The following is a 13,247-nucleotide window of genomic DNA, read 5'->3' on the forward strand; positions in this document are numbered from 1 at the left end:
TCAGTTTAATCCATCATAGGAATTCTGTATGATATTGACTATCTTCCGAGGCACACCGCAGTGTCGAAAAAGCTTCCATAGTGTTATTCTGTTCACGCTATCAAATGCTTTTTCGTAGTCAATGAAGTTGATGTAGAGTGATGAATTTCATTCAATTGATTATTACACAATGATCCGTAGAGTTGCGATTTGATTTGTACACGATCTATCCTTACGGAATCCTGACTGTTGGTCTCAAAGTTGGGCGTCTACGGAGTCCATTCTAATTTTGATATTAGTTAAAAGATGATTACTTTGAGTTCCATATGTTCTTTAATTGTAGAAATAGTGTCTTTATTTTTGTTATACAATTTGACGATTGTCTTTTACTTCTTCAATTTTAGTGCATTTTCTATTAAACCTGAACAAAATTGGACAATGAAAGAACAGAAATTACGTGGACAAATTGATCATTTAGAAATGATGGTACATAATTTACAACAACAATTAAACCGAACTGAACAACAACAACAACAATACCCCCAACAACAGCAACAAAGAAAACAATCAATTAAAGAGGAAATTATACTAAATAAACAACAATCAAATCAATTAGAAAGTATTCCAATGAAACAAAACAATTCAACTGAACAATTAACAGGAACAAAAACAACAACACAAATGTTTGCACAAGTAGAGATAGTTACTTTGAATATAAATGAATTTTATGCAAAGTTAAATCTATGATTTGATCTAAGCTAGAAAATGATTGAAATTCTCAAAACATCACTAGACAACTGTTTCATCCTAGTATGAGATTCTTCAGTAATCCACATCCGTGATCCATTACTATGGATCCGAATCTAGATTCTTTGATCTCATGTGTGAATGTTGAACCACTAGATCCTTGAACCAGCAGCCAACGGTGTTAATGTCTAATTTCAATCAGTTCATCATCTTGTGCACGGATTGAATTCTATTGGTCATAACTTCTTATTAGAACTCCAGGAAATCTATCTCTGAAGTTATTCACTAATGAGTATATGATTATTATCAGAATGAGAGTTTGTAGAGAGTTTAGTCATTTTTAATAGTTGAGTTCATGAATCATGATGAGTACCATACTAGGATGAAATGGTTATTCATAACTTTCAAAGAATTCAATGATTATCTCACTTAGATTAACACATGAATTCAACTATCGAAATGACTACGATCTCCACAAATCCGTTTGAATAAATATGATTACGTTCGTTTTTCCTCAAGTTCTTAATGGTAATATTTAAAAGGGTTTACTAGTTCAAAGTTTAGAATGTACATTTCAATTTATTTTGCAATTCATCTCCTGTTATCGTGAAGAACTCCGCCTGGAGTCTCTTCGGTGGCTACTGCCGGTCCCAAGCTTGAATAAAGGAGAAGGATTGGGCATGTAGTTAGCGACGCCATCCCGTAGAGAACTAACTCGTTAAAAAAACGCAGAATTTTCAACAGCTATTTAAATGCAAAGATAGATAGTGGCTAACAGTCGAATCCAGTTTGGTGAGCGTTTTGTCTTACTCGAAAGTCGTCAGCTAGATGCACATGCATCTGAGTTCATGTTCACTCTGGGATTCGAACCCAGTACTATTCACCATTGCATTATCCACTTAGCTACAAAGTCCTACTAGCCACTAGCTTGTGCAATAGGATGAAGTTTAAATTCATTTTGTATTGTTTGTTTAAACCTTCCCATTGATGTTTACGACCGCAATTGATCAGTCTCTTGTTGGCATATGTGCATACTGTGGCTATTGCCTCGATATTCCCTTAATTCACAAGCATTATAAGCAAAGGATGAAACGCTCACCTTGGACTCCACTGCTAGCCACTATTCATCTTTGCTTATAATGCTAGTAACCTAAGACAATATCGAGGCAATCCTCACAAGATACACATACCCCAATAAGAGACAGACTGATCAATTGCGGTCGTAAACATCAATGGGAATATTCAAGTAAACAATACTAAATGAATTTAAAATTCACCTCATTGAACAACAAAGTAGATATTAGGACTCAGTAGCTAATTGGATAACGCGATGGAGTTTGAAGCAAACGGTACTGAGTTCGAGTCCCATAATGGACATGAACTCAGGTGCAGGTACATCCAGCTGATGAGTTGCGAATAGGACGAAACGCGCGTCAGGGATTCCACTGCTAGCGACTATTCATCTTTGCTTAGAATGCTTGTGAATTAAGGAAATATCGAGACAATACGCTCACAACCTGAAACGATGAATATTTTGTTTCTCTTAAATTAATTTTCATGTAGATTACTGGATTCACTGTTGAAGAATTAGAAGATGCCATTATGATCTTACGAGAGCGTAAATCAAAATCTCAGTCAGTCAATGATGATCTATCACCGAATTTATTGGATCAAAACAAAGGTAACTCTAACGATAATAGTTCTAATATGTGAATATTAGTGAACTGTTAAGAAAAATGTAAAGAATACCATTTCAATTATCACTTAGGAGAGTCGTTCAAATGACAATTATAGACCATTGAAAAAACTGTTAGAAATTTTCTGGTTAGCATTGTTTTTTTAGCAAGGTTGTTTTCTATAGGATGTGGTTGCCAACCCCCATACCTAATTGTCCTCTTTTACCCGGGCTTGGGAACGGCAGTAGCCCTAGAAGAGCTTCAGGCGGAGAATCCTGGCGAGAGGCCGATGCTCCTCTATGAGGAGTAACAGGAGTAAGTTAGTTCGTAGATGCAGACTACTTGGTTGGGGTCGGCGTGACTTTCGTAACCAATGGTTGGAGACTCTTGGTGACATGGCTCAGAATCGATCACAATGGCGTCGGTGTATACACTCCCTGTCTTCCCTTAAACTAAGAGATTAAAATCACTTCATATCTTTCTTTCTACTAACTAATTCTTTTTTCCTATACTATATCCTTATATGCAATCTTTCTCCTATATATTACCACCTTTGACCTAACCACTCCTATGAATCCGGTGTTCATCTTGCTGTGCTACTGAGGTATGGCAACCTGGACCGATGAATATATGTGCCTGGTCCTACGTTGTAGCTGACTGACTGAAGTTACTTCGTCTAGGGTCTTCACCAATACATCTTCCTTATAAGATTTCTTTTACCTTCCTTCCAATTGTTCATGGAGTTACAGTTGAAGTGTTATGTAATAAACATTAAATCTAACCAATTAGCATAGATCTTCTTTTTATTGGAAGAATCTATTCACAACAAAATTCAATCAACTTAACATTTAACTATCAATTGCCACCCCATAGGCAATTGTATTCGTACACATATGAACATAGTAGAGTGTGACGTAATCACTATTATGATGTTTATTTCGATGAAGTTTTGTTCTCTGAGCTGAATGATTTGGTCGTGGAGCTTTTCATCGTTCTTCTGAACGACATCATCAACACAAACTTCAGGTAGAAGTTTTTTTATGTTTTTTGTGAACTAAAGACATTATTTTTTCGATTAAAATAATCTTGGCATAATTATAACCTTCAATTGTCAAACACAGTTGAAATAGATAATATGATTGACCTTAACTTTAGCTTGCTTACTTACTTACGCCTGTTACTTCTAATGGAGCATAGACCGCTGACCAGCATTCTCCAACCCAATCTGTCCTCGACCTTCTTTTCTACTTCCATCCAATTCTTGTTCATTCTTCACATGTCTGTTTCCATTTCTCGTAGTAATGTATTCTTTCATATTCCTTTTCTCCTTTGACCATAAGGATTCCATGTGAGTGCTTGTCTTGTGACACAGTTTGGTGCTCTCCTTAATTTGTGTCCTATCCACTTCCAGTACTTCTTCCTGATTTCTTCCTCCACTTCGATCTGGTTTGTTCTCTTCCACAATTGGTTGTTCCTGATAGTATCTGGCCAACGGATCCGAAGTATTTTGCGTAGAAGATTGTTAATAAACACTTGTATTTTCTGGATGGTGGCATTCATAGTTCTTCAAGTTTCTGCCCCAGTAGACAGTAGAACTGTCTTGACATTTTGTTATGTCTTTGGGCTGTCTACCCACTTTTGATGCTGAGGATACTAATCTAATTCAGATTAAGACCTTGGCGCGATAAGCTGACCGACCTAACCTTGAGGCTAGTACGCGTGAGTTCGAAGTGGGGTAGAAAGAAGAAAACTATCCTGTCATCTGATTGGCTGACAAGCACGCGAGTGATAGAAGACAAGACAACTGGATCACTACTCGATCTATTCCCGATTTCAGATCAGTGTAAAGAAAGATACATGAAGAAATAGGTGAATAACCCGACCACAACATAAGATAATTAGGAAAAATACAGTTGTGTCCAAAGCCGGGAATTAGCGTAGGAAATAGGGTGCAAAATAATATGTTTAAATTACAATAGCTTCGAAACAAAAAAGGGTATGGCAATGAATCATATATCGAACGAAAGTTTATGTTCTGTAGAATAGATTAAGGACAAAAATAAATGTTAGTGTTTTACAAGCTTTGCATAAAATGAAAAAACGCCCCGAAAAATAACTTTCGTAGTTTGTCAGGGCTTCTTGTTTCCCTGTTCACAGCATCTTCTAGCTTGACAATCTCGCGGGGAGCGGGGTCGTGGATGAGCACTTCTGAGGAGTCCCATACTAGGACGAAACGGCCGTCCAGTGCTTCCAGGTTTTCAACGGTGGTCTAACATCAATTGGTTCATGATCTCAATCAAAAAACTTAATAATCTTCACAACCCCCATACTGATAATTGACAAAAATAGTTATAACTGCCATTCAACTGAGTGCATAAATAAGTGAAACTGGTTAACGTTGTGATCCTTGTACAGCGTGACCGATTTGGTAAACTGGAATAAATAGAAAAAAGAAAAATGGTTAGTTACTAGGTACAAGTAATAGCTAAGATATGACGATTGATATCTTCCGTCAGAAACATTTGCTCTTCTCTTTGGGTCCACTTGCAGAATATCTGGTCTTCTACGTTTGCGTAATGATCTCTCAATAGGATTTTGTTTAGGTTGCACAGTTTTCTGAGTCGCTGAACTTTTTACATCGAAACTGTCCAAAAAGATTTTCCACATTGAGCTCAGTTTCTCAGTTTTCTGTGAAGTTCCAAAATTTTCCAGTATGTGGTTAACATGACGTGTCCACTTTTGACTTTCAACTTCCACCACATACATTACATTTCCTTGTCTCTTAAGTATGCGCCCACTTGTCCATTGCGGAGGTGAGTATCAGAAACCACGGACGTATGCTTTTAGATTATTTTGGAAGATTCTACGTCTCGCCCCATGATGGCGATCAAATTGGATTTCCATCTTTCGGTTTCTTCTTCCTATTCCATTTTGCTCTGGTTTTGTATTATCGAGAGCAGTTTTCAATTTTCTACCAAACATAATTTCTGCTGGAGACATTTGATTTGGTGCTGATGGGTTTGGAGTTGTTCTGTAGACCAATAGAAAATCATTACGAAATTCCCTTATCTTTCCCTCCCCTTTTGCCTTCAGTAGATCTCTTTTGAAGGTATCCACAAACCTTTCGGCTTGACCATTCGATTGTAGATGGAATGGAGGTGAACGAACATGTTTGACTCTAAATCTGTTGCAGAAATCTGAGAAGATGGGAGAAGTAAATTGAGTGCCGTTATCCGACACAAGGATATCTGGAACTCCAAAGCGGGAGAATAACTGCCGTAACTCCATAATAGTCTCTTGTGAAGTGATTTGATTCATAGGAAGGATCTCCGGCCGTTTTGAGTAAGCATCAACACGAACGAATAGATTAGAGACGAAAATAAATGTCAGTGTTTTACAAGCTTTGCATAAAATGAAATAACTTCCCGAAAAATAGCTTTCGTAGTTTGTCAGGGCTTCTTGTTCCCCTGTTCACATCACATTTGTATTGAAGATGCTTACTTTGATGTTGGTTGAGTTGTGTTATTTTGAATTCCAGATATTATTCAATTATAAATATACTGCTCTTGCTTTACCGATCCTCACCTTCACATCTACATCAGATCAGCTGTGTTCATTAATCATACCACTCAGATATCTAAAGATTTTGATAAGTCTTGTTAATTTGAACGCTTTATTCGATTCCTAAGCTATTCTGGTGATCCGCAAGCTAGAACTACGCGGCTAACTGAACTCAAGAGAAAAAGGCGCAAAATAAGTGAAAAACACTTTACTCCAAAGGTTCATTTTTGTACAGAAAAACACGAGTATTTATAGATGTTAACATTTGTTAAATCAACATCATATTTTGGCCAATCCGCTAAAAGACATATTATGCTACTGACCAATAGTAGCATACCACGTTGACATTCTAGAAATGTCCATCATGCTTTGATTGACTAGGACTCTTCGGTTCCTTTAGAGCCTCTGGAGGCTCCATTGCAATTCTCAGAAAGCCGACTCAACAGATGTTTACATCATTCAAATCTTTTCCCATCCACTATGATTCAATTGTTACATCTTGTGTTGTATCGGACAATCTTTTCTTTTCCTTTTGTAGATCCATTGAAACAACTTAATGAAGCGGAAGTATTACATGCGGATACAATTAATGAATTAGAGAAAACACGTAAATTATTAAGTGTTCAATATAAAATTAATAAAGATTATCAAAATGAAATTAAACAATTAACTGATCAGTATAATGAATTAAAATTAGAATCAGAACAACGTTTAATGGAACATAGAAAATTATTAGAGATTCGTTCAAATCGAATAAAACAATTAGAAAATCAATTACGTGTTTTAACTTATGGTACATTAAATAAATATAAGGTAATTATCATTTTGTTCCTATTGATGGTTTATACAATTACGAATGGATCAGTCTGTGAATCTTTTAAGCATTGACTCGATATTGTCTTAGATGATTAGCGTTTCGTCTTATTTGAGACTCGTCAGCTGGATGTATCGGCATCCTAGAGGTGATGTTCATTCTGAGACTCGTCAGTCAGTCAGTCAGTCAATAACAACGTAGAACTTCGTACATACGTACATCAATTCGAGTTGTTATATCACATTAGCACAGAGATGATTCTGGGACTCGAACCCAGTACTGTTCGCTTCAAACGCTATCACGTTATCTACTTAGCTACTGAGTCCTGATAGACACGTTCTTGTACGATGAGGTGAAGTTTAGATTGACTTGTTATCGTTTGCTTGAATCTTTCGACTGATCTTTAGATTTACTATTAATCAGTCATTTATTGGCATATGTGAATACAGTGAGGATTGACTCGATACTGCTTTAAATCGCAAGCTATATAAGGAAGGATGGATAGTGGATAGCTGTGGAATCCATGACTATTTGGGAATCATCAGCTAGATGTATCTGCATCCTAGAGTTGATGTTAATTTCGGGACTCGAACCCAGTACCGTTCGCTTCGAATGCCATCATGTTATCTACTTAGACACTGAGTCCTGATAGCCACTCGTACAATGGGGTAAAGTTTAAATTCACTCATCACTATAGCGGTTGTGGAGATTATTAAGTTTTTGATTGAGATCATGAGCCAAGACCGACGACTTCGGGTTGGATGAGCAGTGCTGAGGAGCCCCACAATGAGACGAAACGGCCTTCCAGTGCTTCCAGGTTTTCAACGGTGGTCTAACATCAATCGGTTCAGGATCTCAATCAAAAGCTTAAATTCACTTATTATAGTTTGCTTGAATCTTTCCATCGGTGTTTAGGATTGCAGCTGATCAGTCACTTATTAGCATATATGAATCCTGTGAGGTTTGCCTCGATATTGCCTAAAGTCATAAGGACTATAAGCAAAGATGGATAGTGATTAGAAGTGGAATCTAGGATGCACGTTTCGTCTTATTTGAGACTTGTCAGCTGGATCTACCTGCATTTCAGCGTTGATGTTCACCAAACGACTCGAACTTAGTAACTTCCACATAGGATGCATATATATTCCAACAAGAGACTGATCAATTACAGTCTTAAACATAAATGGGAAGATAAAAACAAACAGTATCAACTGAATTAAAATTTACCCCATCACACAAGCAGGTGGCTATCAGGACTCACTAGTCGAATGGTTAGTGTGGTGGAGTTTGAAGTGAACGGTACTGGGTTTTGATTCCCTCAGTGAACATCAACTCTGAGATGCAGGTGCATCCAGCTAACCAGTCCCGGACAGGATGAGATGCGCATCAAACTGGATTCCACTGCTATCCACTGTCCACCTTTGCTCATGATCATAAATGTTCTGAATTTTTACTTTTTTTTGCTTACTGAATAAGATCAATAAATTATTTTAGTCCATGAATGAGTGATCAGCTTTACGTTGATAGTACTAGTGACCTTCAGATTGTGACAAGAGATAAGCAGTTTTGATTTGAAAACGTTTTGAGACTATAATTTGTGGAAGAACGTTGAAAGAGTTCAAGATGACCTTGAGATGGCTCACTAACTTAATAGGGTGAAAAGATTGTTGGAAATTAGGATTAGGATTTTACCATGATCGAAATATTTCCCATTTATGGTGATACACGATGTTGAGACTATAATTTATGGACGACCATTGAGCGACGCCAGACTGACCCTGAGAGTGTCCACTTAACAACCAGGACTAAATGAGGATTATAAAGCAGTGTGAGGAATTAGAATTACGATTTACAATTGATGATTAAGGTTAGAAATTAGATTGAGGGTTTTCATCACGAACTAACATCAGCTATAATGCCAAAAGTCTATTTACCCAAATGGATGAGTGAATTTCATGCCGAAATCCGAGACCTGTTATCCTATACGTAATTGGTCTCGGGATCGAACTTCCAAACACTAAACTACTGCTCCTAGATCCATCGGTGTTAATGTCTATCCTCATTCAATCCAAGATCTTTTCGACCATCTTTCATTGTCTTCGGTGGGTAACTGTTTCACACCCGAAATGGACTAGCTCTACAGGTCATGGTTTTTCACTAGAACTCCGGAAACTTTTTATCGCCTCAAAGGTTCAGGGTTTGAACGTTAGCATGCTAGATCAAAAGTCCTGGATTTGATTTCCGCATACAGGAACGTGGATGTACACTCTTGAGGAGTCCCATACTAGGAAGAAACGACTATCCAGTGCTTACTATTCTCCATTAGTGATTTAACTTAGATTGTTTCTTAATTTTATTAAAAATCCTGAAACCGTTCTTTAGTGAAGTGAATAATCATCATACTGAGTTAAAAGCAAGTCATTTTAAACAGAAAATTTCACCAAATTAAAACCCGATCTTGGTCTCTATTCCGTTCTAACTGTAAGCAGCTCAGTTCACATTCTTATTGAAAACATTATGTATGGTTAATTTGTTCCCTTTGGACAATATCTTCAATCACAGACTGATAATAGCTTAAGAACTATTGTTTTGCTCTATATCATCCATCTTCAGTGGTATCCACTTATGGACTAAAATCTAAGGTTACTATTTTCGAAGCCAAGACATGATATCAGCAATTATTTATTGAAACGGATTAACATAATATGCACTCCAGTGACTGCTATGATTGAATTATGATTGTTGTGCTGAAAATAATCATTATATCAGAAGAGGTTTTTGTGGGACTTCTTAGCAGTTCGCATCCGCTACCCCGCTCGAGGGATTCGGACTCAAGGCCTTCGGTTTCGCGCGCGAACGCTTAGACTCTAGACCATTGAATCGGCATCGACACACTCATCACTCTGTAATTCATTTATTGTATATAAGTTATTTAAATGTGTGTGTGCATGGAGGTGATAATTCTAAACATAACTATGTGTAAATCTTATTTACATTACATTTTTAATGTTCATTTCGGGATCTAACAGAATGATCAACTTTCGAATGACAAGCTAACAACAGAAGATGCTTTAAAACCAGGAGAAAGCTTGATTGAGGTATGTAAAAGTGGATGTTTATGATTTATTTATTTATTTAAACACGTAAACATTGGTACAAGGAGGCACCAAACAGATTTGCGCCACATAAATCATTCGGTTTATGTGAGGGCTGGGATAATGCCTGGGTGCCAAAACTGAAGCAGTTGTTTTACTTAGGAGGCCACACCTTGAACTTTCGACCTAAATGTCTAATCCGCAAAGTAGTGGAGCAACGTCAGGAGATGCGGTACCATGGTAACCGGTCACTAACGATTGGTTCATACGCCATTTTTCCCTCAGGATCCCGGGTCCCATGTGCACCATTAGTTTGGAATGAGGGTTTTCCAACTCCCCTAGGTGAATCCTCCATATCCACTAGGTCGGTTAAAGCGTTGGATATTCGCTTTTCGTCCTCTCAATTTCGTAAACAACACCGGTCGTGCGAGTAGGCAATGAGTAGGACTTTCTTTTCAGTGGCTGTATACGTGCGGCCATGTGAGAGCATTTGGAGAGGGAGAGTTGACTCCCCCACTCTCGGCCGTACCAGGGAATTTGGGGGCACGTTATGATATATCTTTGAGTATATGTTTTAGACTAGAAGTTTCCATGATAACAACGAATAGATCAAAAAATGTCTTCATTCTTTTTACTAAATGTCAAAATGGGGGATTTACACTATACTAACATTACCCATGATTTCAATAAGAAAGTGTTACGTTGTATGGTACTTCCTATTAGATACTGATATAGACAACTCTAGTACTTGAGTCCAACCTGGTATGTAACTGAAATGATTAAGAAATACTTAAAAGTCAACTAAACATCACATGTGTACGATAAACAATTGAAACAAGTCACTAGTCTTAAAATGAGTTTTAAATCTTTGATTTGAAGATGACCCAGTCACTGGAAATGATCAATCTTCTCTATATATTCAAAAAACAAGTTTCTCTCATTTAAAATCTAGTCTAGGCATTTCATAATTCATTTTAAATATGAGATTCAGTGAGGAAGCTTACTGATCTTCAATTCCTATTTACGTTACTATAGTAGGTGCAACTTGGACTGATGCATATATGTACCTGGTCCTACGTTGTAGATGACTGACTGACTGAGTAGGTGATATGGAGATTTGTGAATTTCACAGTTTACATCATTAACTGATCTTAGTTAAGCAAATACTAAAAATAAAGAAGCACCGGGGAGCCGTTTTGTTCTCATCTGAAACTCCTCATCATTGTACCTACACAACCTCATAATCGGGAATCAAACCCAGACTCTCCAGGTTTTGCTGAGACCACATAACTTTGAGACCACTGAATTACGATCCAGTAGTTCATATTTTTAACTTAAATCAATCCACAATATTGTGTAACTACATTCTAATCTCATCTTTAGGTACTCGTCTCACTCGCCATATGGTTGGACTCCACCTCTCGAATTTAGTCACCGTGATATTAAAGTGTCCTCAAACACTTATTCCATATTAACTACGTTAAACAAAAGGCTGGTTATATTCGAGAGAAAACGAAGACTTGATAGAGTTAACTAGTCATTGCTCAACGCCAGCTTATACGATGGTTACGTAAAATATGACATGATTTGCACATCTTTCAATTGTTCTGTACATACTTTTTCATCCTTCCAATTCTGTTGTTATTCCAATTCCTTTCTGTTTTCTTTACTGTTCTCTTTAATACAATCGCCTGCTGTCAGGCATTCTACTTCCGATTCATGCTATATACTACTTATATATATCAAGTAGCAAAAATCAATATGAATTCTTATTATTGTATGATTTTTCTTAACAACTAAAGTATCTTTTCAAGGTTGTGAAATGTTAAAGTTTCAAAAAGATCTATTTCAATGATTTTCCAAGTGCAATGAACAACAATTAGAATAACCAGAGAGGGGTTTCATGGAGACTGTAGTAATTTCATAGTTGAATTCATGAATCAAGTGAAGCTAGACTACCATGGGAAACTTGGAACCACAAAACCCCTCTCTGATTATAATCATCATATGCTCACTAGTGACTGTCTCCAAGAATTTTCTCCTGGAGTTTTAGTGAGAAACCATGTCTGTTGCGAAACAGTAACTCACTGAAGACAATGGTGGATGGTGGCTCAATCTCGTGGATCGATTGAAGTTATACATTAACACTGTTGGATGACAGTTCAGTATTCCAAAGGTTAGGCGTTCACATGCGAGACCAATAAGTCCTGTGTTCGATTCCCGCGAGGCGGGATTGTGGATGTGCACTGGTGAAGAGTTTCACAATAAGACGGAACGGCCATCCAGTACTTCTAGGTTTTGTAGATAGTCACTAGTGAGCATTTTTTGATTAGTACCAGAAGGGGTTTTGTGAATATTTTGTAATTTCAATAGTTGAGATCATGAATCAATTGAAGCTAGATCACCATGGAAAACTTGGAAGCACTGGACGATCATTTCGTCCTACTATGAGACACCTCAGCTATGCGCATCCACGATCGCACACCGCGAGATTCAAACACAAGACCTATCAGTCTCATGCATGAACGCTTAACAACTATACCGCTGAACTGACACATCCATCATCGTCTTCACTGATTTATTATCTTACAACAGACCCGATTAACTTTAACAATCATCTATTTCAATCAATGAAACTCGAATCTAACATTCTACTCAATTCTATTACATAATAATAATAATAAAAGATTACACTTTCTATTTTTTTTTGTTTTTACTCTTTTCTCATAGTTACATATAGGTCAATTATATTTGTTACCATCGTTACTATCGAAATACTATCCAACAATATCATCTAATATCAATCATGATAATAATTATAAGAATGAAGAATTTATTCAATTATTTTTAACATGGGATTTTTATGATTATGAAACACAAGCAACATCTATTTTACTTGTACATGATTCAATTGATTTCAATATGACAATACAATATCCTATAGAAGTGAATGATACATTAATGAATTATTTAATTAAGGTAAAATAGGGAAAAAAATATTGATTAACTTTCTTTTTGGCGAAGGGGGGGGAGGGTACGTAGAGGGGGGGAGTGATTATTATTATGATTATGTTCTTTTTTTTTTAATTTTCGTTAGATACAGTACATTTTTCATAAATGTGTATTGTATCGATTTTTTATACGGTGAAATGTATCCGTGATACAACTTGTTGCTTTGTACCCCTATCAATAGAAGATGTAATGATACCGCCAATAAGAGAACAGTGATTTATTGACCGGTGCAATAATGCATAAACCCACACGAGTAGTCTAGAATCTTCATCGGTTCTTCTTCTTGTCTAGCCCTACTTCTTAAGTCCATAACATCCATCTCAGCCAACGCGATATGAACCGTGTATTTCAAACATACTGGGT

At 36.9% G+C, this 13,247-nt stretch overlaps 1 protein-coding gene across 1 annotated transcript in view; it reads left to right on the top strand.

Annotated features, from left to right (window-relative positions):
* The window catches only part of RPGRIP1 (X-linked retinitis pigmentosa GTPase regulator-interacting protein 1), a 58,078-nt gene that overhangs the window by 19,649 nt on the left and 25,182 nt on the right, over positions 1-13,247 (top strand). The window contains exons 8-12 of the mRNA XM_051217177.1: positions 384-672; positions 2,290-2,407; positions 6,502-6,776; positions 9,807-9,875; positions 12,603-12,851. Coding sequence (XP_051065827.1) covers positions 384-672; positions 2,290-2,407; positions 6,502-6,776; positions 9,807-9,875; positions 12,603-12,851 — 1,000 coding nt within the window. The remainder of the gene's footprint in view (positions 1-383; positions 673-2,289; positions 2,408-6,501; positions 6,777-9,806; positions 9,876-12,602; positions 12,852-13,247) is intronic.

The sequence above is a fragment of the Schistosoma haematobium genome, chromosome 6, assembly GCF_000699445.3.
Source record: "Schistosoma haematobium chromosome 6, whole genome shotgun sequence".
NCBI lineage: Eukaryota > Metazoa > Platyhelminthes > Trematoda > Strigeidida > Schistosomatidae > Schistosoma > Schistosoma haematobium.